The sequence below is a fragment of the Serinus canaria genome, chromosome 2 (genome assembly GCF_022539315.1).
Source record: "Serinus canaria isolate serCan28SL12 chromosome 2, serCan2020, whole genome shotgun sequence".
NCBI lineage: Eukaryota > Metazoa > Chordata > Aves > Passeriformes > Fringillidae > Serinus > Serinus canaria.
This window is the reverse complement of record NC_066315.1, coordinates 28,631,834-28,656,414: the sequence shown is the minus strand read 5'-3', so window position 1 is coordinate 28,656,414 and position 24,581 is coordinate 28,631,834. Positions and strand designations below refer to the sequence as shown.

The 24,581-nt window shown below is 34.2% G+C and overlaps 1 protein-coding gene across 3 annotated transcripts in view; it reads left to right on the top strand.

The window, feature by feature from the left end:
• Positions 1-24,581, top strand: part of DGKB (diacylglycerol kinase beta) — a 331,032-nt gene that overhangs the window by 108,616 nt on the left and 197,835 nt on the right. For 2 of the 3 annotated variants that reach the window (XM_050971447.1, XM_030234706.2), the window contains 4 exons: positions 3,796-3,828; positions 7,470-7,586; positions 12,053-12,126; positions 19,152-19,226. In XM_050971447.1, coding sequence (XP_050827404.1) covers positions 3,796-3,828; positions 7,470-7,586; positions 12,053-12,126; positions 19,152-19,226 — 299 coding nt within the window. The remainder of the gene's footprint in view (positions 1-3,795; positions 3,829-7,469; positions 7,587-12,052; positions 12,127-19,151; positions 19,227-24,581) is intronic. The other variant, XM_030234719.2, reaches the window with a different exon arrangement.

The following is a 24,581-nucleotide window of genomic DNA, read 5'->3' as shown; positions in this document are numbered from 1 at the left end:
TAAGGTACCCTGTTTACAGTGGGAGCATTATTATATGACAAGTGTCACTGTCCCCATAGTAATCAGTTTATACCAGAGCCTCCACCTTTGAAATAATACTGAACGTAAAGAACTGAAAAAAAAAAAAAAATTAAACTGGGTTCATTTCTTTGTGTTTTGATATCCAGCTTCATTTGTTTTCATTCTGTGAAAAATGGGTCATCATGATAAAAAGTTTGAAACAGTTTCCATTTTTTTCCTTTTCTCTTGTGAATGAATTTGAATTTTGTTTTGGGTAGTGAAGATGTTATAATGTTTTTGGATAAAGTCATCTAAGCATAAATACAATTTATGTAAATATGAACTATATATACAGACCTACATTGGTATATATAAAATACGTAGAATTTTTATACATCATAGTTTGCATCTCTTTATGTACAATAATATAAAATACCCTTATAAGTCAAATTCACTTGACCTCTTATTTTAAAATATAGATGGCTGTACAGTTGGGAGGAGAAAACAGATATATCTGATTCCTTTGGTATTTTGTTATACAAAACCACAAATGTTCAAAAATCTTTTTTTAAGTTCTATTTAGGCAGGTAGAACAATATACACAGCAGATTAAACACGTTTGAGATAGGAAATGTGCCTTATTTAACTTACTCAGTATGCATTATGACCTATAGTTTCAAACTTTCAAGGAAATATGGCAGGTGTATTGACATTCTGACTAAAAGTAATACAGAATTAAAGTTGAAAATACTTTTTAAGAATTTTCCTTCACTATTAGTATTTAGACCACATAGAATAGCTAGCTATTGGCTATGATTGCTACATAGTTCAATAGATATTTTTCCATGTCTGGTAATTTTTTTTACTAATGCTGTTTTCTTCTGAGATATGTAGATGTTATTCATATAGGAAAGCAGAGTTGTAGAGACAGAGAAAGGGAATTAACAGTGCATGGCTGAAGAATGAGCTTGTTTAATCCCCTTTGCAGTTATTAATCCTAAAATGATTCTACTGTTTTTATAATAGTAGAGATCAGTTTTAGCTCAGTTGAATCCAAGCTCAACATGGACCACAAAAAGTCAGTGCAGTGTGTAAGCATTTTATGAGCAACCAATCCTTTGAAGTTGAGTACTAGCCTTATCATGAGTTTCTGAACAAAGATACTATAAAATAAAATGTTATTTGAATATATATGCTTGGGGGGGAGTTGAATTTAGATCTGGTTGTTGAATATTAAACAATGACATAGCAACTGAAAGAGATTTAAAAAACAAAACAAACCACATTTTTGCTTCTCTATTGTATTTCATATTGCAGCTTCAGTTCTCTGAGAATCTAAATCAGACTTGAAATATAATGGTGTCCTTATCTACGCTAAGAGCTTTTTCATTTCTTTGTAGTCAGAAGGAAATTAATAATTGCCCTGGAGGAAAATGTATCTTCCTAACTAATTAGCTGTTCGACAAACACAGTTCAATGTTGAAATAATAAGATGCTGATAAACTGAAATGGCAGCCATTCAATCATTGTAAGTTATATCTAGTTGCCTGCCCACAGCTCATCACTACTGTCTGTTTCTAAGTTTATTCCTTATATCCTCTCCCACTGGAGTTTAATATGATTTTAATTTCCAAATTCTTTTCCAACACTTTAGTCTTTCTTGGACAGTGTATATAATCAGCTGCTACAGCCCAAGCTGGAGTTGCAAATCCAGTTGAACGTCTTGGGCCATATATTGAATGGCTACAAGATGTAAGGCAAGTTGTCTACAGAAAACTGAATGAACTGAGGCCAACAGGCTAAATGAAAGACTTGATTGTGTTTTAGTGTGTAATTCTTTACCTTTTTATTTAGACAAACTAAAAACAGAGCGTAAAGTATATTTAGCTGTGCTCCGTATATTTAGTTACTACATAGTGATTCGTTGGTCAGAAGAAGGAACAATCAGCAGTTTTAGAAGTTGTTCTTAAACGCATATTCTCCTTTCCAGCCTTGTCTTGTTGCAGGTATTTTGGCTCCCAGCATTACGGGTGACAAATTGCTTCCTTCTCAATGGTGTGATGTGATTTTTTTTCCCTTTTTTTTTTTTTTTTTCCTTGAGCTGCAAATGCTCTTCTAAAGACAGCTCTCAAATTAATTAGAAGCCTTAACTTTCCTTTATAGTATGGGCATGTGCAGCTCACAGAATTGGTTAATAATCTTGTCCACAGGATGACTTTTAGCTTCTGCCTCGGGATTTACAGCTGGGTATTGTGCTACAGTTCTATGAGCTTTCAAGACAGCGTGATGTGGTGTTCTAATATAGGCTCTTTTGATTAGCATGCACTCAGAGCTGAAATGTGGAGAATTTATAAAATAAATTATCAAAGTGTTTTAGGTCATCTGAATCACTGTTACTTCGATGTGATATCTGATAGATACTACAGATAGATTGCATGTCATGGTTTTGACATAGTGGTGATGTGGGGTTTTTTTGTGTTTTTTTTTAGTTTTCAGGTTTTTGAATCTTAGTTTTTTTGGTCATTGTATAATTATGGACAGAAATTTCCTGGAATGAGAGTTTTGTAAGCAGGGTCTTGAATGCCATAAAGGTTTACAAAATTGCAGTCTAGAAGGACCTAATATTATTATGTCCTTAAAGATGCCCATATCAATAAACAAAATAACTCTAAAGAATAGTGGAACAACCTTCCTTCAAATTCCTTAAAAAGAACCCCAAAGCACCAGTTTGGTATTCAAGTCACGTATTTAAATTTCATCTTGCAAACATTTGAGGATATCTTTGCATTGTATTGCATGCATTCCATCTGCATGAAGATGAAGATTTGGAGGTCTAGAATAAGATTTATTAAACTTTTTTAAGCTATTTTAGTTCATGCATAATAACCTAAAAATATACTTCTCTCATTATGCAGCTCCATACCCAAAAAAGTTATATGTTTCATTTCAAAATATATATAATAAAAGAAGAAACTATCATACAGAAGTAATCTCAAGTTTTAAGCTGTCATCTGTCAAACTGTGTAGTGGTATTAAGCATTTATTAATGAAATTTGCAATCCTATATAATGTATAAGTAAATTGTTGTTTCATATCATGAAATACATTGATTTAAATAATTTTGTGTAGGAAATAATCCAGAAAAAAATAATATTTGCAGTTACTGAATAAAAGGCAAGGTGAGAAAAAGCAGTTGTTGCTGTATTTGCCCTGGATTCTGTGTCAGCTGTTATATATAGCTTGTTATAAAGAGGCAGCACTTTAGTAACTATTCATCTGTTTTCACTCTAGCAGCTATGATAGAGTATGGTATTTCTACATGTAAGTGTTTTGTGTAAAGGAAAAGATTCTACCTCTATATAAAGAAAGAATATAAGCAGCTTTTGAGGAATAATGATGTATAGCTTTTTAATTGTAGCTATACAATTAGAAGAAGGCTTTTTAAACAAGATTCTTTGATTTGGCTGAGAATTCAAAGATTTGGAAGACAAAACAAAATAGCTCTCCAGGTATCAGGTATCTCTTTTTGCTATTCAAAAGAGTGAAGTCCTCAGGTTTTGTAAGATTGTTAGCTGGTGTTAAAATGATGCTACACATACTTATAATTGTATAATTATATAATATGACAGCCAAAACATCAGTAAAGTTTAATTGTGCAGAAGTGTGATGGAGTATCATGCATGTTGTTGTTAAGTGTGACTGCTGCAAGGCAGCATTCCTTGTGAACACCCTGTCCATGCCCTTTGCCATCCCAGCTGTTTGGTGCTGCAGCCTAACATTCTCTTTTTCCAACAGACGCTTCCCACTTTAGGAGGTTTGCTCCCTGAGGTGCGTAGCAGGAGGCATCCACGAACGCTCGAGTACTAACAGTTCATGATATTGTACATTCTTTATGCTATGAAGTGCATTTTGGGGCTGGAAAAAAAATCTTGGGAGGATATACTGGGTTATTATTTGGAAATTCCTGTTTTATTTGTCAATTACTCTCTGATTTGGAATATGAAATACATGCAATTGAATAGTTCTCACCTGGCAGTGGTCTCTCTGGAGCCGGCCTGAATGGTAGATGATCCAGCTAATGAATATTGACTTCAGAGTGGGACTTCAAGGGGGAAAATAAGGCATGAGAAGTGTAAAAAGGGGTGGAAAAAATTCTTGTGGTAAATACTGTTTTGGAAGGTATGTGCGCTGACACATGCCTTCCAAAAAGCTTAATTCTTAAGCCATCAAAATGTACAATTGCTGCATTCAGTATCTCTGTCAACCTCATGCATGTTCACTAAACAAAATGGTTCACAGACACATTAATAATGTTGAATGCTTTATTTAGTAAAATATTAAAAATAGCACAGCTGTTATAGATATATTTCTTAAATTGAAAGATAAATTTTTGCATTTTAGAAAACCAGTTTTTCAATGCATGTGAAATTTTTCTTAAAATTATTAGAAATTTTAGGCTGCTACCCATTCTTATCTTCTTCTGTTTTTTATCTACTTTAAAAATTAAATTGTTTGCTTCTTGACACTCTCTGATATCTTAGTAATGTTTTAGTTCCCAAAACAAAGATAATTTAGGTCAGGCACAACTGGTATTTCATATATAAAAGAAAGGGTCTGCACAAGAATATTAAAAACAAACAAAAAAAAAGAAGTGGTAAATCTTTTTGCATTCCATTAACAGATTTAGTCATTAGAATTATAATGCAATTCATTACATTATGTCATACAAACTAAGTCAAATCATCTCTAGTGGGACACGTATCTAAAAATGATAGGATATATAACTCTAGGAAATCTAGAATCTCTTGTCAGCTTCTTCAGAAAGGTTTTAGAGAGCACTATTGATAGACATAGTGACATGGATTGTGGTATCATATAAGATGGGTGATATGAAACACTTTATACTTTCTTCAAAAATTGTCAGTGAAGAAAGCAGAGTTTCAATGTTTATGAGGTCAGGTATCCACCTCTGATCATATTAATAACACTCTAGACACTTCTGGATCATGAATATTCTTTTTTCCTTTATGTTACCTGAGATACATGATCTTATCTTGTATTGTCTTTGTGAATCAAGTGGTGGTTTTACTTATGGGAAAATATAAACCGGAGGAGGAATGGTAATGCAGCATAGGGCTGAGGCCAACTGAGCTTATTTACTGCTATTTGTATCATGCTGCTATTTGTATCACCCCAATATCCAAAACATTACTCTGGGTAATCCTTACTGCATTTCACTTGAGTCATTAGTAATGGTGGGTTTGGGCATGGGTCTCAGCAGTGTATAAATACTTTTCCTCTAAATATTATCATGATATATGCAAGAAGATTTTTAGTGCCACACTTTATAAGTAGGCCTCTTTTGAACATTTTTTTAACCTCTCTAAATGTGCTAACTCAGTGTGCTGAGTCTGTTACTTTTGGTTAATTTTTTCTTTGAATTGTCACAAATGTGCCCTTTAACTCAGGTTTTCCTAGACCTTTTCAAATTTTCTCTCTGTCTCTGATTTTTGTTAGAAATCACAATTTTTACTAGCTTTTTCTCTGCTTTTGTGACATCTGATTTGATTGCTGAAGATGTTGCCGTATTCATGAGTCAGATTTGGCCACTATGTAAAATCCTATTTAACCGGGTATGATTTCTTTTTATAAAACGGAGTGACTTTTAAAGATAATTAGTCGCAAAGTTGTTTAAAACCTCAAAGCAACTTTAGAAATTTGTAATGAAGTGTGAAGCTTCCTTCATACGGAAGTGTCTTGCTTGCTGTCCTTGGGACTAACCAATCCATTGTGCAAAACATTTTGTGTTAATTCAAAAATTTTATTTTCTTTTGAGTGCCTCATTCTGGTCCTGCTTTCTGAAAAAAATCATCAAATAAGTAAGTGCAGAGCTGGTGATTTCTTAGGCAGTGATACATACAGTGTTTTTGTTTCTGAGGTTAATGATGAGGTGAATAGCTCTAATTGCTTCTACTGTTTTCTCTTTAAAGCAGTGATACTGCAGTCTAGAGTCTTGGATCTCAACTTGCACCAACCAAGTTACTCAAAGCATTCAAGAGCTTTGTTAACTAACCTCTTAGGAATCTCACTGCATACTGACAATTGTGTGCACTCCCCTGTTTTTGTTTTGTTTTGTTTGTTTTCTCAGTGGCATAGGTTTTTCCATTCTTTTATACAAAAGTTGTATAAAAGACTGTCACAGTTCCCCCAAGCACTTGGCTGCCCCAGAATAGCTTAGGATGACCTGGACCACTCTTTGCATCAGATCTGGACTGAGACTCCAGAAAAAAACTGAAGGTGATATAAAAACAGTAAGGGTCCACATTTTTGTTAGAAAGCACTGTATTAAGCTGGGAGTTATTCCCTTCCTGACAGAATCTGTGTCAGTGCTTCTTAGCAGAAAAACTGCTCCTGAAAGAGTTTCATGGTTTAACTGCTACTGTGATCCCTAAAGCTTTATGTGAGATAGCACAGAAATGGGTTTGGCCTGGTATAGAATGTAAATGGTAACATTTAATGAACTTCTTACTGGACGGAGTTGCAGGGAATGCAACAATGTCATTCATGCTCCTTCTCTAGTGCAGCAGCTTTGTGCCAACCCATTCCCATGACTAATTTAAAGCCTCCTTGTACTTATGTAGTGAGGAAAGCTGCTGGGGTGCAGTTGGGATGGGAGACACTGATTCTGTTTGATAAATATCTGCTGTCTTAATTTATGGTGTATTTTTTGGACAACCTAAAAGGACATGCTGGGTGCAGTTTATAAATAGAATAAATGAGATACAAAAAATGAGAATACTTTTTTTTCTGTGCGGAGTTATCTGAAATGGCCTGATAGCAGTTGAAAATACGATTGCAACAATATAATACTGAGTTTTTCTCTTTCAAATAACCCATCTCACTGTGCTGTGCTTCAGCATCAAAAGCTGCCAACGGTTTAGAATCTGATGGAGATTCTGGTTTCCTTCTGATACGAAATGCATTTTATAAAAAGCTACTCAGCCAATTGATTGTGGTTTATTTAGACTGGGTATATTTTGCCAAAGTGGTAAAGCACTCTGAAGCATCCAACTTTTGCTAGCAGTCAGGATAAAATTTTGAAAAATTACTGATCTGTTATCAATATGCTTATTAAACAATCAAATATATTGTATGATTGGCTTTCAAGTTTCAGAATGGCACCCTGGTAATATCAGATTATCTTTTCACATCATTGCATTAATTTGTGTTGTGACTGCACACTTTTCATCCATCTATTGCCTAGTCATTATGGAATGTCCAGGCACATAGATGGATGTTATGTGAAGTGGCCAGACATTGTGTATTAACTTGACTGAGATGTCATTTTCATTAAAGCAGAGTCTGACATTACTTGCTAGTCAAAAAAACAACTTTGGGGAGGTACAGTCTCAGTTATAGTTGTGTAGCGTTATATAATGTGTTAAAGTGTTCCCTTTTCTCTTTTCAAGGAAAGACAAGCAACAGTGAAAAAAGAGAAGAGCTGCCCCCAGCAAATGAACAAACTGGGAGAACGCAACAAAATGCAAAGAGCAAATTCTGTCACTGTAGATGGACAAGGCCTTCAGGTGTGATTATTGTTATTTTAATATTAGGCAGATAATTTTAGGTATGAAGAGTGAAAAATGTTTAAAGTGAAATATACATTTACTCTTCTAATATTTCACTTTTACATGACTAAAAAGCCAATAGGTAAATTTTTCCATTGGTTCAGGAATCCAGTGATACACATCTGCTTCTCATGTCATTGTTAGGATTTCCTAAGACAGTAAGGGGGAGGGAAGACTAGCTCTAAAACACTTCTGTCATGGGGTGAATAGTTTATTTTGGTATCTGTTTATACATCATGCAATGTTTTGTAAATTTACATTATTAATCTGTCTGTCCTGATAATTGTTAACTGTTCTTATTTGGACCTGTTAGTTAATAAATGGAGTAAACTTCAAGGGTGTTATTTATCCAGGTTTTTCTAAGTAGGGTGTTTGGCATATCAGCATTAATAGTGGTGAGAAGCAATGTGTTTTCACTACTAGCAATATTTATAATAAAAATGGAGACTTTTCTTCTTGAAAGAAAAACTGTGTGTGATGAGGTAGTGTTATTTAAGGGTGGTAACTTAGAGGCATGCCTGAACCGCTGACTTGTTTCCCTTGAGATATGAGTAGTTTTGAGTGAAATCAATGTCCATATGCTGCTTTATGTCCTCAGGAGTTAAATTATCATCCTGATAAAAATGTGATAATCATTTAATATGCATAGTTGTCTGTTCTCTCTATCTTTTGGTATGTTGCAGTTGGGCTTCAGTAAAAAGATTCCATTACCATTTATCAATTACTTTGTGCCTCATAATTATTTCATGTTGTCAGGTTAGGGAGGTTTATTGTTTTGTTTTTTGTTCTAGGTTAGTCAAACATTCTTGTTATGACAACCCAAAGAACCAAAAAAAATCCAAACAAAACCTGAAAAATCTAAACCCAATCCAGTTACTTGGATGCTCCATTGATGTTATAGTTGGATATTAGAGCAATCATTGCCCATTGCTTTCAAGAATCTCTTCCTGTGCCTACATTTTCACAGGCTTCGTTGCTATCCAGATCCTCTGTGACAAAACATGATGCAAAACATGCTAGAGTCTTAATTGAAAGAAAGCTCAAGTTCTGTCTAATCAGTCACAGTGCGATTAATAAGTTTGTGCCAAAGGAAACACACAGTATTTTCTAACTTTTGGGTGATATCCCTTCAATTCCAGTGAGACAAAGTATTCTACAAGAGCATCTTTGGCATCTCCTTTTGGTTGCAGCACCGTGTATCATTATGAATTTTGTGTTTACTCCAAGCATTAGGTTACTTATGCTCATAGTTTATTTTCTGCTATTTTTTGTCTCTATTTCCCACTCATGTGATACCGTGTCTAAGGTATAATACTTGGTCTACTCAAAACAGCAGCTTTTAGCACCATTGACTCTCCAACACAAAACTTTAAATTATTATGTTCTGCTTTCAGGTCATAAGATTTCCCCTAAGTTTTTTAGTGTGTTCCAAAACTTGTGTTCTCTCTTATCTTTCCAAGATGAATCAAAAGCCTGCGTTTGATCCTTGCTTTTCTTTATGACTACTAGAGATGGAGAAAAAGAGAGTGGGGACAAAGATGGTAGAATTATTATTTAATAGATTTGAGGTGTTTTCTGAAGTGTTTGATGTTCTGTAATGACACATTTGTAATGTAGTGCATGACATGGTACCATGGTGATAACCTTAGAAATAATTCTGCAGTTATGGCTCTAATTTGCTGATTATACTGTGGTCTTTGTTTTTCATAGATGGATTTCGTTGATTTTGAATGGCAGGAATCCATCTTAGCATCAAATATTTAATTTTTGATTGGCTTTAAAAATGATAGCCTCTTGTGAATGTAATTATTGTGAAGGCTGAGTGGACCTTTAGGGCTATGCTACAGAAAGGATGGGATCAATGAGAGTGCTAGAGCTTTTTTTCCTCACAGATTGTGTAATTTTTCAGCTCTTTTGACAAATGTGTAAGATGCTATAAATATAACTGGCAATTAATGTTAGTATTTTGCCCAAAGATGGTCTGGAGAAAACATTCTGTATCTGTTCAAAGTATACTACTCTAATTCTCCCATGTCTGGCATGCCACTCTGTTTCTAATACTCTGATTCTGCTGGCATGGTCTCATTTTAACAAAATGTTCAGTGAGCAAGGGTTTTATTTCAGAAAACTTAATCAGTATTAATTAAGTTATAATCAGCATTTGTTTATAATTAAAGATACAAGGTAAAAAAGCAAAGATCTTGATACTACTGCTGTTAGACCTCTGTTTTCAATATGGGAGAAACTATAAATAAGTCCTCCAACACTTTTTGGTTTTGTTTTTGTTTTTTCTTTTTACTTTAAGTTACTTGTCCTATAACATCATGAAGATTGCCTTTATATTGTGCTGGATTAGGGCTTGAAAATGTTCACTAATTTAGTCTAAATCTTTAGTTGCATTTCATTATATAAAAATACCGTATGCTATCTGGAAAAGTAATTTGGAAAAGCTGTAAAAATTTAATTAAAATTTATTTTGGAACTGAGTGGGATACAGACTAGTTATTAGATTTTTTTTTTAATGAGCCAAACACTTCTACTTGAAATAATCTCATTGAGTCTTGAAAGAAAAGGTTTAAAATAGAAAATTCTATCACTTAGCTTTTGTTGAGAAAAAGATCAAGCCCAGACCTTCCTTCCATCAGACAGAGTGAGCAGATAACTTAGTGGCGGTGGAGGTCTGCACAACTTAAAGACAATTAATCATAGTTAAGCACATTCATCTTGCTTCTTTCTAGCTAACCAGCATAATGATCAGGATTATTATTTCTAATTAGAGGAAGTAATAGATCATGTATAACCTTAGGATGAGTCTCATTAATTAACCTGCGTCCTAAGGGATTTCAGTAGGTATTCGATCTCTGTCACAATGAGCGCCATTGGTTTACACTTAGTTCACCGGAATAAACACCATGGGAATTGGCTAAATAACTAAAATTGATTAAAACAGTAGGTAAAAATTAAACATATGACAAACTTCACTGTATTCTGCAATTTGATGTATGTTTCAACACACAGCACTTCACTGTGCCAGGTGATACTGAGTTGGTTTCGTGCTAAGCTTAATACTGCTGAATTTGAGAACTTTTCCATTATTTTTTCTATGTATTGCAACAGATTTGATTCTGTTTTTTTGTGAAATCATGAATAGAGTTGACGCACTAGTGCTTAACATTTCTTTTTAAAGAAAAGTGCTTTTCGATGCCTTGTAGGATTATATGCCTATATCTCTAGTATGCCTGTAAAACTCCTTAGCTATGATGTTTCTCAGGTTCTGCCTTAAATTATACTTTATGAAATCTTCAAATTTTGTTATTTCAGGAATTATGAATGAGGGCTTCAAGCAAGGCCTTTCAATGCATCATTTTGAAATGCAGATGGTTCAAGCTGCATCTCTGAAGTTGTTAGTGTATGACTTTGGAAATGTTGACTTTGAACTCTAAATATACTTTCAAACATCTTGGAATTTATATAAATCTAAAAGTGATGCTGCTAAATATTAGTAGTCTAGCTTCATGGTTTAAAGACCTGTATTAGAGATCATCTGATGTAATTTTTTTATGTTCAAGTCTTTGGAGTAAAGGCAATGAACACACACATCTCTGAGTATCTGAAAATGCAGACTAACCCAATTGCTTAGAATGATGGTGTTAGTTTGTAAAGCTAAATATTAATATGAATGTGTGAAACTTTCCATACACAAAGGATGTAAAAAAATATGGCAGAAGTCATTGTTTCCTTCCTTCTCATCAGCATTCTTTTCCTCAGACTTGATTTCTTCCTTATGGTTTCTCCTCTACCTTCTTAAGTTTTTCAGCTTTCTCAGGTGTTTAAAGTAATTCCTTAATGTTATGGTTGCCACATTTTAAAAAGTGTGTAATTTCATAATATTTCAAATATTGCAGATATTCATTGCCATAATTAAAAAAACATCTGTTAAGTTCAATTTTCCATTATAGCTATAGTTGACCTTCATAGTATAGTGTCATTTCATAGTCCAAAATGCAGTTCAAGTTTTTTTGTTTTCCTTTTTTTAAAGGAAATTACTGTCAGAGTAATCAATGCATTGTTTGCATTTAAAGTTTTCTTCTCCATTGATGGATATATGTATATATACACGCACACAAATATATATTTGTATGTAGAGAGATAGGTTATGTGTGTATATACCTCAGTATTTCAGTGGCATTATTGGTTAAAATGGCAACACAGCTGTTAAACAGACAGCATTAAAAGATAAGTCACTTGCAATTTCTGAAAAAATAATGTAGCGAGGATTATTGAAAATTACGGTATTGCTTCCAGCTGGATTACACAGCATAACATAGAGTTTGCATTAAGCTTTTTGTTTTCTGTCTACTATAGGAAAAAAATGAATGCAACACACAGCATTAATGAGTGGCTGTGTTATTCCCTTCTTTTAGATCACTCCAGTTCCAGGCTCTCATCCACTTTTAGTTTTTGTCAATCCTAAAAGTGGTGGGAAACAAGGAGAAAGGTAAGGGGTTTTTTCTTTTTCTTTTTTTCCCCCCCTCTTTCTTGATTCTGGTATGCGAAATGTTAAAAATGAATTTTAGTAGTTTGTTTATATGGAAATAATCCAACATTTTGTGTTGTTATTCCTCACAGTTTAGCATCCTATATCTCTGTACCTGTAAATACTCCAGTTAAAAACAACAGTTAGTTCTACAGAGAAGTATTGTTTCCAGTCAAAAAAAAAGTAGCTATATTTAGTACATGGGTTTGTGTGATTTGCATGAAGATGTGAGTTGCCATATCTTGTATTAAAACTTTAAAGTGCTAACAGTTTTCTTTTAAGCTATGTAATGATTTTACAGGCAGGTCAGTAGTTTAATTAGAAGCAGTTTTCAAGTTTTTAATGTATGATTTGCTTTTTATAGACTTAGTAGTAGAGGCTCTCGAGCATCTTCATAAGATTTCCTTCAAAGAAACCTTTTGATTTCTCTAAATAGGAAGAGTTCTAAAAATCTAGTTGAATTATTAGAGTCCAATCACACAGATTAAAGACATATTAATTTTACATATGTCAGTAATTACATTGATTTAAATTAAAATGTCTGAGTTTATTAGTTTAAGTGTTAATGTATCAGAGCCTGATAAAGTAGTATGGAGCATTCTCCTGCTACTCAGGCAGGAATGCTGAATTAGTTTCCTCCTAAACAAACTTTTCAGAGCATGTTAGCATGTTTCAGTATTCCATACACTAGCAGTGTGGCCATTTTTGACCATCGCATGAACCCCTACATTTTTATAGCCTAGTTCACCATGTCAGTGCTGTAACTTCATGTCTTGAAAAAGATTATGGTTTTTTGTCCAGGATCCAGCTGAAGGTGACACATGTGGATACTGGTGATATGGGTAACGAGAAGCAAAAAAGGAGGGATGCAGTGTAATTCTAAAGCCCAGAACCAAGCAAGTAAAATATGATGGGTCAGCTTTCCCTACCTTCTCCACCCTGTCTCCCTTAGATCATGTCTTCTGTGCCCCTAAAGTAAACTGTCAGAAGGGACAAAATCCTGCAGAGAAGTTGTTAGGGTAATTCTTAAAGCTAAGGAGCATTAACCAAAATTGTATTTGAAGGCTTCTGAGAAAATTGGCTATTACTTGAGGGCTGATTATGTATTCCCTGGACTGGTATACCTACATATCAGCTGGGTGTGTCAAAGGCAGTTAATGATGTAAAAGATTAGTTCTAAGCAGTTTCAAGGACATGCCTTTGCAATTGGAACAAACCAGTGTTGAGCCATCCCGAGTTTTCGTGTTTCAGCTGCAGTAGCAGTGTGAGGCAGCCCTGGTCTGCTGTGCAGTCAGGGGTCTGGTGGAAGGTAATCTGCATGGGCGCTCAGCTTGGCTTTTATAGTACCAATATGAACTGAGTAGATCAGTGATCCAATCTGCAATTATGTAGGTGAAAGGCAGGTTAGAGAGCTGTACTTACACAGTTTAGTTATAGCCTAGAAACAATTTAATGAAATGCTGTTTCACAGCTTTCAGTTCCCAGCTCATAATTGGTCTCAAGTGTTACTATTTGAATGGGCTTAATGCAGCAGGGATATCATTTAATGTTAGATATTCTCCAGTGTAAAAGCAAGTTTAAAATTTGATGCCCATCTCAAGCTTCTATTCCCCTTCGTCTAACACTCCTCAGGTTATGTCAATGAAACTGTTACTGAGGCCAAACAGATCACAGGAATTCTTTGAATTTTAAAAATGGATGCCCTATACACACTTCATTCACTAGCACCATTATCCACAAGTCTCATTGCACAATTAACTGTATAGCATGATGGCAAGCACCAGCAGCTGGGTATAGTGAATTGTAAGAACCTCCTAGATTGGCTTTGATACCACATGTACACAAAATGTTAAATTACATACTCATGTGTCAAGGTTGCACTCAATATATCTGTTTTAAGAGAAGCACATCAAAAGGTCAGCTGTATAGTCATGTAAACATATCTCAGGTCATTCACCATTAGGAGATAATATCTCATAGTTAGATCTAAAGCCAGATTCAAACACTTGAAGAAAGTCCGTATATGAACTATTTGTTGAGAAGGGATTTGCAGTCCATTTTTGAGGTGTCAATGTTTCATATCAATGCCAGGACCAGAAGTATAAAATAAGGATGCTAAGAGTGCCTATTAGTTTGAATATTCAATCTAAGTGATGAAAACATTCTCAGGAGAAATATTATTGAACTTTTTTCATTTTCCTGGGTTTTATCTGTCTGCTTTACAGTCAGTATCCAGAAAGATATTCCCATATATTCCCTACCCTCCAATGTTGTGGCAGTTATATGTTGTGGAAAGTAAAGTCACAGGACATTTCAAGACATAAATTACTTTGCAAAATGCACAGTTATGGTGATTCACAGATTTCTTCACAGTTGGAAGGGACCCAAAGGATCATCAAGTCCAATGGGAAATTAAATGGCATTCAAGTCAGGACTTTTGATTACTGCAGTTTTTTAATCTTTTCAGGTGCTGAGAGGGTGGGACTAGAGGATACCTGTAACAAAAGTAAGATTCTCCCCAGCAGTGAGGGGAAAAAAAAGCAAAACAAACCCACAGCCTTCTAACTTTCATAGAACAGAATTTCATTATCTTCATTCATTCAGATTAAGAAAGTCTTCTACTGAAAACTATGCCCCAGTCTTTACTTAGGATTCTCTGTATTTGAGAAGTCACAGTGAATGAAGACAAGATTTCTAATTGACTTTCATTGAATATAGAAAGGTTATTGCAGATTGTCAAGACTCCTGTGTTCCCACAGTTCCCAATACAAGATTTTGTGCCTTACCATATGGTAACCCAGCCCATTTCATTGCCTTATTCTTGGAGTTTGTGCATCCAACTGAAAACCAGTTGAATAAATGCACACCCCCAGTAATACATGGTCATTTCCTCTTCTATTTTGTAATTTTTTCAAATCTCTCAAATGCAAAAGAAAAGAACTCTGAGGTTCATTAAAGGGTAAAAGAAGTTTGGTTGTTTAGTTTTTACTTTTTAAATATTCAAACAGAGGGGTTGGGGGAAACAAATAGATATGTAGAAAAATTGCATTCAGAACACAAAAACGTGTTCTCTACAACCATATCTTATTGATACATTTTGAAACTTTTATTATGTAAGAAATTCAGTTTTTCAGAATGTGTAGTGATAAATGTATTCTTTCTGAATATGTTTCTGTTTTAAGGACCAGTGCTATGACTTTCAGATATAATTGCAAAATAAAGAATTATGACAATAGCCCCGTTATATTTTCTTCTCAATTAGGAGGTTAATAATGGGCCATCATGTGATACTCCAGTGTATTTGCAGTTATTTGGACTTGAATTATTTTTTTTAATAGACAATGCATATGTTTATAATAGAATAAAAATAGAAGTCAATGTTTATTAAGGAGAAAGTAGAAAAATAGAATTAGAATTGATTAATTTAAGGATTTCATATACTAGAAATGGATTTTAACTGAGCATGTGACTGAATAGGAGTTCATCAAACCCAGGCAAGTGAATTTCTCAGGCTGTATCACACCATAACAAATTTTCAGTGGTTGTGCATGAAAGGGGCAGGTGCAGTTAATTTCATCCAAAAAAAAAAAAAAAAATGCGGAACATCCTATTGGTTTGGGATGTCTGCATTTGTGATCTGACTGATCAAGGCAGTAGTTTTCAATAATCTGTGTACAAAATGTGTATATATAGTACACCATTCCCAAAATAGTTTCTTTCAACAGAAAGAATAGACAACAAGCATGTAGTGCTTCTAAAGGCTGTTGTTAAGGGTAATGTTTCTCACATAAGAGTCCTTCTAAATCATGTTGTTGTTTTGCCATACTCATTACTTTGATTTCCACTTCCCCATTTTCCAGTTTATTTGCCTGACCAGAGGGTGAGTTTACACAATTGTTTCCTTGACAAATGTGCTGTTGGATGCACTGGAGATCAGCTTCCGTACGCTCACGTTTCCTGCTGACTCCACGTTCAGTGTCTGTGCAATACAGGTTGATGATATTTTTAACCTTTGCTGTTTTCAAATAACTTGGGTTCATAGTAGCTCTTCCCTTCTCCCCTCCAACTAATCTGCCTTTCTAAGCTTTCATTTAGCATTGAGACAAAATGTAAAAGCAGTTTCAAATGTTCTTTTTCAAATACAGTATGTCTGGAAGAGAGGCTAACTAGCATTTTTTTTTTTTTTGGAGAGGAGCCCTTGGCTTCTTCCTTGTCAGGCATCAGGGTTAAGTTAAGCCCATAACCACATCTTTAATAGCCCCTAGAAGACTGAAGATGCATCCGCAGTTGTGGCAGAAGGCATTGCCATGGCCAACTTTTTTTCCACAGTGTAGTCAACTTTATTGCCAGTTTAGAATTGCCAGCTAGTTTCTGGCCATTTTTCTTCTCTCTTCTCCAGAAGACAGCTTAATCTAACTCAGCTCAAGGTACACTCAAAGGTATTTTCTTCAGCAGACGAGCTGTTTAAAGATTATGCCAGCTCCTTTGGCCACTCCTGAGATAATGTTCTGCCTCCTCAGTTATTATAGCAAGTATTTTGAGGTTTATATGAGATCATGGGCATGACTTAAATATAAAGAAAAATTACAATGAAGAAACTTCTCTGTGGATTTCTGTTTTAAATTGAATCTTTTTAGTTTCCAGATAACAGAATAACCCCAAAAGTAGTTACAGAAACACAGCTCTTTGTTGACAAGTGGTAATTTCATAAACTGGCTTCGTTCATGAAATTGCATTTCATCACAAAAATGTCTTTTAGGGCATTTCCCACCACACCACCTCATGGTCTTGTCAGCACAAATCTCCAGTCCCAAGGAAACCATATCCAGTTCCTTCCCCCCATGTGGAAGCAAGGCATTCAGAGCCACGTCAGTGTCACTGTTTAGTTCTGTAGATGCAAAACTGGAAGGCTGAGTTACTGTCCCTTTTCTTTGGCTTCCCTGTGTCACCCTGTTAGGTCTGTGTACAGCTCAGTGTGAGGAAAACATTTGTAAACAGTTTCTAACTTTTTTTTTTTTGAGAATGTATGAATAGAAATGAGCCATCAATTTATTAATTTTACACAGACTAGAACACATAAATGTGTTTAATAACTTAAACCTTCATATGTCATTTGCGGTGAGTCATGGAGTGATTAGCAGTTACTGATGTTCAACTGGTAGCCATGAATGGAATGCCCTGAGTCGAGTACAATCCAGCATAATCTCTTCATTATTACAGGGAGCTTTTTGGTTCTAAGTGGAAAAACCAGGCCTCCTCTTTATTAACAAGGCTTTTAAAAATATCATTTCACTGTTACCTGAGAACAGCACTGTGAATGTAGGTAATGGTTAGTATGTTTTGTAGCACCAAACTTTAGGAAAATAACTCTTAGACCTTTGGGACTTCATAAAAATACTGTTCATTAACTTATGATCAGCTACACAAATGAAATTAGCATCACCTTTGACCAGATTAAATTCTACACATCTCTGAGAAGCAAATCACACATACTAACTAGAAAACTCCTTTTACATTTGTGAAATGGGAATATGTATATTGTGTTGTAAATCCATTGTCAAATGTCTAATTTAATCATCGTCACAGTCACCAACAATGATGTGTGCATACTTGTGAAATGAAACTAGTATTTTGATACTTTTTCTGTCAGGAACAGCATCAGGAATATATTGTGTGAGTGTGCTTGAATAAAATGCTTGATGAAACTGATATCACTAAATAATTGAGAAGTTAAGAAAATACTCCAATTGGGCAATTTTTCAGATAATTTTGAATTTGTTTGTATTCAGTATTTTTTACACACTTGCTTTCCAGTTACGCTGATAAATTATGCATTTCTATCAAGAAAAAAAAATGTTTAAAAATCCTTGAATGTGCACATAGATTGTGTCTAGACAGTTTTATTGTGCTGTATTTGAAAATGTGGACATTTTAACCTAGAATTCAGCTCTTATTATGTTTCTATTTAATTTAGGAGATTATAAAGAAAAGAAGCAATATTTCAATGAAAAAATAAATGATTTCCCAAAACCATTAAAATATTAATTATCTTAAGGACAGAAACAGTAAAATTAAAACCAAGAGACAGGGGTTTATAATTTAAACTATTGCCATACATCCCAGGTGTATATTTATTAATTCTCAGCTCCAACTCTTTTGTGTACTTTCTTGGTTCTGTGTGAGAAAAGAACCACTACTGCATTCCAGTCAATTTAGTAAATTACATTTCTAATACTTGTAATGGAGAAACGAAATCTCTGTTATACTTTTAGGGCAAGTAAACTCAAATTTCTAAATTTACACTTTAGAAGAAATAATTGCTGAGGGTAGGACAGCAAATGGGGTCCCATGTGGGACAGGGCAGTGCTTGTCATGTTGTATCAATAAATTGCTTCCTAGTATTCACATAATTTAAAAATAATTGTAATTTAGTAAAACAATGCTTCAAATATTTTTTCATTTTCTTCTCATTCAAATGTAATCCTGAGGAAATATAGTTGACTACAGTTTTTTTTTATCAGAATGTTTTCCAGTCTATGTGGACATTTTTGGTGGGTGGCAAAGCCAATTAGCTTTTGCAATTAATTATATTTGTAGTTCTGTGTTTGCTATAAATTTCAGGAAGAAATCTCTCCTTTGCCATGGAGCTACTTTAATACAAATCAATATGCTTTCCAAAATGCTTTTTTGATTCACCTTTTGTTGTGTAATTATAGCTTTTTATTGTATTTTGTTTCTGTCTATACACAGCATTTGAAATGTAAATAGCTTGTAGTACTACTGTCTCAACTTTATACCTCACAATACACTCAATGTATAAATTATAATTGCTGTGTTCAAGTATTTGACTTTTTGTATAAATGAGATCCTGCAGTTCAAATAATTGTAGTATGCTCTAACTTCTTTAATTCTTTCATATGAAAGGTTTTTAAAAAATTCCAAACATGTAAGTAAATATTTTCTCCTTGTCTCTTTTACCTCTTCAGAATTTATAGAAAATTTCAGTACCTTTTAAATCCTCGTCAAGTTTATAGTCTTTCTGGAAATGGACCAATGCCAGGGTAAGTCTACAGTTAATATTATTACCAGGAACTCATTTAATAAAATACTGTATAATCAAATGAACAGACTGAAGTACATATAGCATGTTTGGAATGTATCAACACTGCAGTTCTCTGAATGGCTGCAGAAATGTATAGGTATATTTGTTTACCTCTACAAGTAAAGCTATGTCTCAGATGTTTTGCTGAAAACCATGTATTATTCTATAAGAACTGTGGGATAAACTTGATTCTGTTTGCTGCTTTAACTGCCATGTCAGCAACCTGAGTCCTTGCGGGTTGCTTGTGTTGCAGATGTCAGCAGCCTCGAAGACTGACCAGCAAGACATCCATTTCTTTTGCATACATAAACACACATGTGCACTTGCATGGGTGTCTGTAATATATTGGTGACTGCACACTTCTTAACAGTTATATGATTTTGGAAAGTAGTGGCTGGGAAACTACTCTCCAGGCTGGATTGTGCTGGCAGTGACTTGTAATGTGGACCAAAGTGCTCTCTGAACCAGCTGGCACTGCAATCCCTTGCTTAGTGTGTGTGCTTCCTCCCTGATTCTTCTTAATTTCCATTCCTGTGAGGATGAGAGAATTACAGTGTATCAAACACCAACCTTTGCCACCTGATATTGTCTCCTTTATAAGTGCTTTGGTATAAGAAAATTGGATCAGCACTAAATATCTGCTCTGTGTGTTATTTTGTATGTAATGGGTGCTATTTACTTTTGTCAGTGATAAATAAAATTTTACATCAGTGAAAAGAGTTACAGAAGGAGGCATATGTTCACTGATGTTAAGTTTACACTGTTTGAATATTTTTCTTTTAAATCTTAGCATTTTTTATTTCTTTAGACCTTTACATGTGTGTAACATTGATGAAAGTGAAAAGCAACATTGATGAAAGTGAAAAGCATATTGGGCTCAATGCTTTTAGAAGTTAATATATCGTGCACTGCAGTATAGCTAATGTTAACCTGCTAAATGGTGCAAAACCAGCCCAAAAAATTGAGATAATGACATGCATGATTTCTTTCATGCATGTGTCTTGTATCTAAATGCTGGTGCTGTTTTTATTACTCAAATGAAATTTGTTGATTTTATGCTATTCTTGGCATGTATGAAAAATGTAAGTACTGTAAGAAAATGTAAGTAATGTAAGAAAAATGTAAGAATGTAGTTCAAAGAATAAATAGGCTAAAAGAATTAACTGAGACAAAACTAGTAACTGATATTGTTTTACATACTGTATAATAGAAATTCCATGCTAGAAATTGAGAGGATGATTTTAAAAAAGAAACTGAATTTTTTTTGTTCATATTAATCTTATTTCTTCAGAATTTAAAAGAAAATTCTGTCTGCATTTCTGTCCATAACTGACTTAATTTTTGTGAATCTTGCCATGTGAAGGTAAATGCATTTTAAGGCAGAGGCACAAGAGGGCAGTGTTACGTTCAAGCTGAAACCCTGCACTGAAGCAATTTAAACATTTGTCTTTTGAACCAGGACAGTGTTTTTCAGAAAATGTTTTCAATTTCACTTTCTATTAGAAATCGAAGTAGTTTTAGTTCAGAGTCACTTTGAAGAAAATTCTAATTAATTTTCAAACAGGTGCTGCTTGTTTTGGTATATTTTTCATTCATTTCACTGAAATAAGTAATCCTAAATTTCCAGTTTGTCTTCTGCCATCACTTATTGCCCCTGGCAATACTTTGAGATTTGCAGATAATTTGGCCCTTAAGTGAAAAGTTGAATAAACTCTGGTGTTTCACTTACCAGTACTTGTTTTCTGTTAGGGCTGAGTTGCCTAATAAAACCTGCCTATTCATCCATCTCTATAATGCCACTTATACTGGATTGTCAATCCAAATTTTATGTTTATTGAATTTTTTCATATTACATGTAAAATTTAGGTCAAAATGGAACAGATTTGGGTACTGTACAGTGCAGAGAAAAGCAGTGTATTTCTTCATCCCAGAAAGTGATTTAGTAGAAAGGGATAACCATAATGTATACTTATTTTAAAGCATTTATGATTACTATGGTACATTTCAGTTAACCCTATTTTGAGATGTGTTTTTTTTTTTTTTTCCCTTTCAATTACTATTTTCAGTCATGTTTACTCAACCTAGAGAATATCTGTAGTATTAGCTAAGAATTTGCATTTTTTTTGTTAGAGCCAACCTGTCTGCTTTAACCCATAGGTTAATGTTTTTAATTTTTGATGGTATTTTTCTCATAGGCTGCCATCATCAAGCAAAATGATAACATTCACAAGTTTTGTGACTTGCGTTCCAAACATCGGTGGCTGACATGAATTGATATTTCCAGTTAATTTTTGTTAAAAAAATTTATGTATTCCCATTTCAATGGGCAGAGAGAGGGGAAAAAAGAACTAGGAGACTAAGAAAATTGCAGATCTTAGGGGTGCTGAAACTGGTTTGGGTTTTTTAATGGTCAGCAGCTCAATTGCTATGTCTATTGCTCTACCTCTTTAGTGGGATAACCATGTTCTTTCGGAGAAATGCTTTGGAAAAAAAGGACTTCAAAATAACAACAAAAAAAACCCCAAACCAAAACACAACCCCCTAAAATCACAAAAAAAGCCTCACCTTTCATAATACCATTTATTCTATATTTTTCTATAACTATGCTGGCATAGAGCAGGACAACAGAAAAATATTTTGAGGAAGATGACAACGAATTTTAGTATCACAACCTCAATGTACAATTACTGAAGTACATGTGTTGCCTACTTTCATAATAGATGGGGTGGTACATGGGGAAGTTCAGGAACAGCAGCAATGACATTTCTTGCAGCTTCTTTTCCTGCCTGAGCTAGGGTTTTTGGAGCAGTTTATGTCAATACACACGATGTATGTAGTCTGTATAAAAAGATGTACCTGATGCAAATAAACCTCACGGTGGTGACTCTTGCACTGATTCCTTTCCAGCAATGGAGACCTGCTGCGAGGCCTGAAAATCAAGAATCTCTAAGCCAAAGGGCAACAGCACACTTTAAACATGGGCACAATAATTAATGGTTTAGACATTCTTTAATTGGCAGTAGAGGGATATGAGTGAGCTGGAAAAACCTTGTAAGCTCTGCAGCTGAACACAGGCATAAAAGGTACTTCACAGTTACAGACTGCCACAGTTAACACAGTGAGGAGAAAATTGCTGGGCTGATGCATTGTGTAATTTGTGCCTGGCACCTGTGTTTTTTGCCATGAAAGGAGTTTCCCTGTTTGGTTGTTACATCTCTATAGGAGTCTTCTACTTCTGAAAACAACTGTTATTGTGGATTTAATGATCTTGAAGAATCTGAAATTCAGTTATTGTTCACCTCACAGAGAGGTAAATAATAGCAGGATGAATAGCAGTCGAGCCACAGAGCCACAGGACTCTGTAGAGAGGTCAGCGTTTCAATAAGTCTTTGTCCCTCTGAAAAGGCCTCTGTTCCCTAAACTTCTATTATTTAAAATGTCTAATTTATGGTATTTTATATTCTATTATAGAAATTATATCCACAAAAGTTGTGTTTCTTTGTAACTTCCATAAGCATTTAATTTGGAGAACATCTGTTTTTTGAATTTTAGCTGCAAGTTTGCTCCAACAGGCCTTTCTAAATCTTAAATTCTGCCCACTTAAAAGATGCCCAAGATAGCAAAGCTGAATCCCTGCAACCCTAGACTGTAATTCAGTTGGGAATCTGCAGCATCTGGGCTTTTTTTACCTTCACAAAGCAATAGGTCTGTTTTGAAAATTACACTATTGTCCTTAATTATTTTAATTGATTGCTAGAGCATTTCTTTGCTGTTGGACATTTGTAATACCTAGAGTATTCTAGGAAGGTATATGCACCAATATTTTTAGAAGATAATAACAACATAGTTATTTTCTTTTGAACAAAATATAGGATCTGGTCCATATTTTCTTGGAAGAATTACATTTTTGCCAAAGAAGGGCAAAGCCAGCAATGGTGGGTTGGTTGTACTCTAATGATAAAAATTATTTTTGTGCACCACAAAGCAGTAGTACTTAGAATCCACCATTCATATATGAGACTTAAATCCTGTATTTAGAGATATATTTTAAGCAGCTGTTTAACAATATTTTTGCTTCTATGACATCTGTGGTGTTGGCACCTGAAACCTATGCTGAGATCCACTAGTGGATTATTCTTTTTGGCAGTAGGCAGCCTTAAGTTTTGCTTCCACTGTGATGAGTGAAGAATGCTGAATGATTTCATGCATTGCTGTTATGCCACCTTGTGTGGCTGAGTACCTGAAGTTCTGCATAGTGCACTGCTTTTAGGTATAAGAGCAATAGTTGTGTATAGGTAACTAAATGGAAAATATTGCAATTTATGTTTTGATTCCTGTGAGTAAAACTTCAGTTTTACTCTAATAAACTAAATTAATTACATTAAAATAAATACTTTCAAATTTTCTCTGAACAGTTGTATAAGAATGTGTGTGTGTTTGCCACCTGTGCATAAGTCAATTAACTGCATGATGCAAAATCAAATAGTTCTGTCCTCTAGCATTGGTATTTTATACATAAATAGATGGCCTTCATTCCTATGGACTTGATGAGGTGATAATGAAAAACTGAATTAGAGTAATATAGGTAGCTGAAAACAGTTGCCCTTTTTCAGGTGGAAATTACTGATTTATTAGCAGAAACTCAGTAACTGCCTTTGAATCCTTGCTTCTGACAAAATAAAATAAAATTAAACTGGTGTTGATCACTCTCAGTGTTTCAAATTTTTCCAAGAAAATAGGATAAAATTTTCTATTCTGGATTTTTAACTTAGGCTGGCATTGCAAAAAATCTTTACAATGATTTCAATTTTTTTTTTTAGTTTCACTTTAAACCACTTTTACTAAGTTCTTCTCCAGGAGTTTTTTTAAAATTCTTTTCAAACCATGTGAAAAATGGTAGATAAAAAGTAACAGGTGATATTAAAACACTAATTGAGTACAATTTTCTTGGTAAGCAATACTGACTTTCTCCCTAAAGATCTCTAAAGAAATGTGTCAAATTCTTTCTGTACAATTGTAACACTTACTGAGTCTGAATGAAACCTCATAAAACAGAAAACTGTGTTCCCTTCCCAACTCCTAATGTAGGCTGCACATTCTAATTCAATGAATAAGATTTATTTACATATATAATTATATAACTATATTTAATTTTATAAATTAATTTGATTTTATAAATATTTATATCTACTATAGTATATTTATATACACTGCATTTATACATGCAAATATGCACTGTAACATGCATTATTTTTATGTATTTTGTGTGATAGATTTTTATATAATGTGTGTATAATTTTTATATTTAAAATTA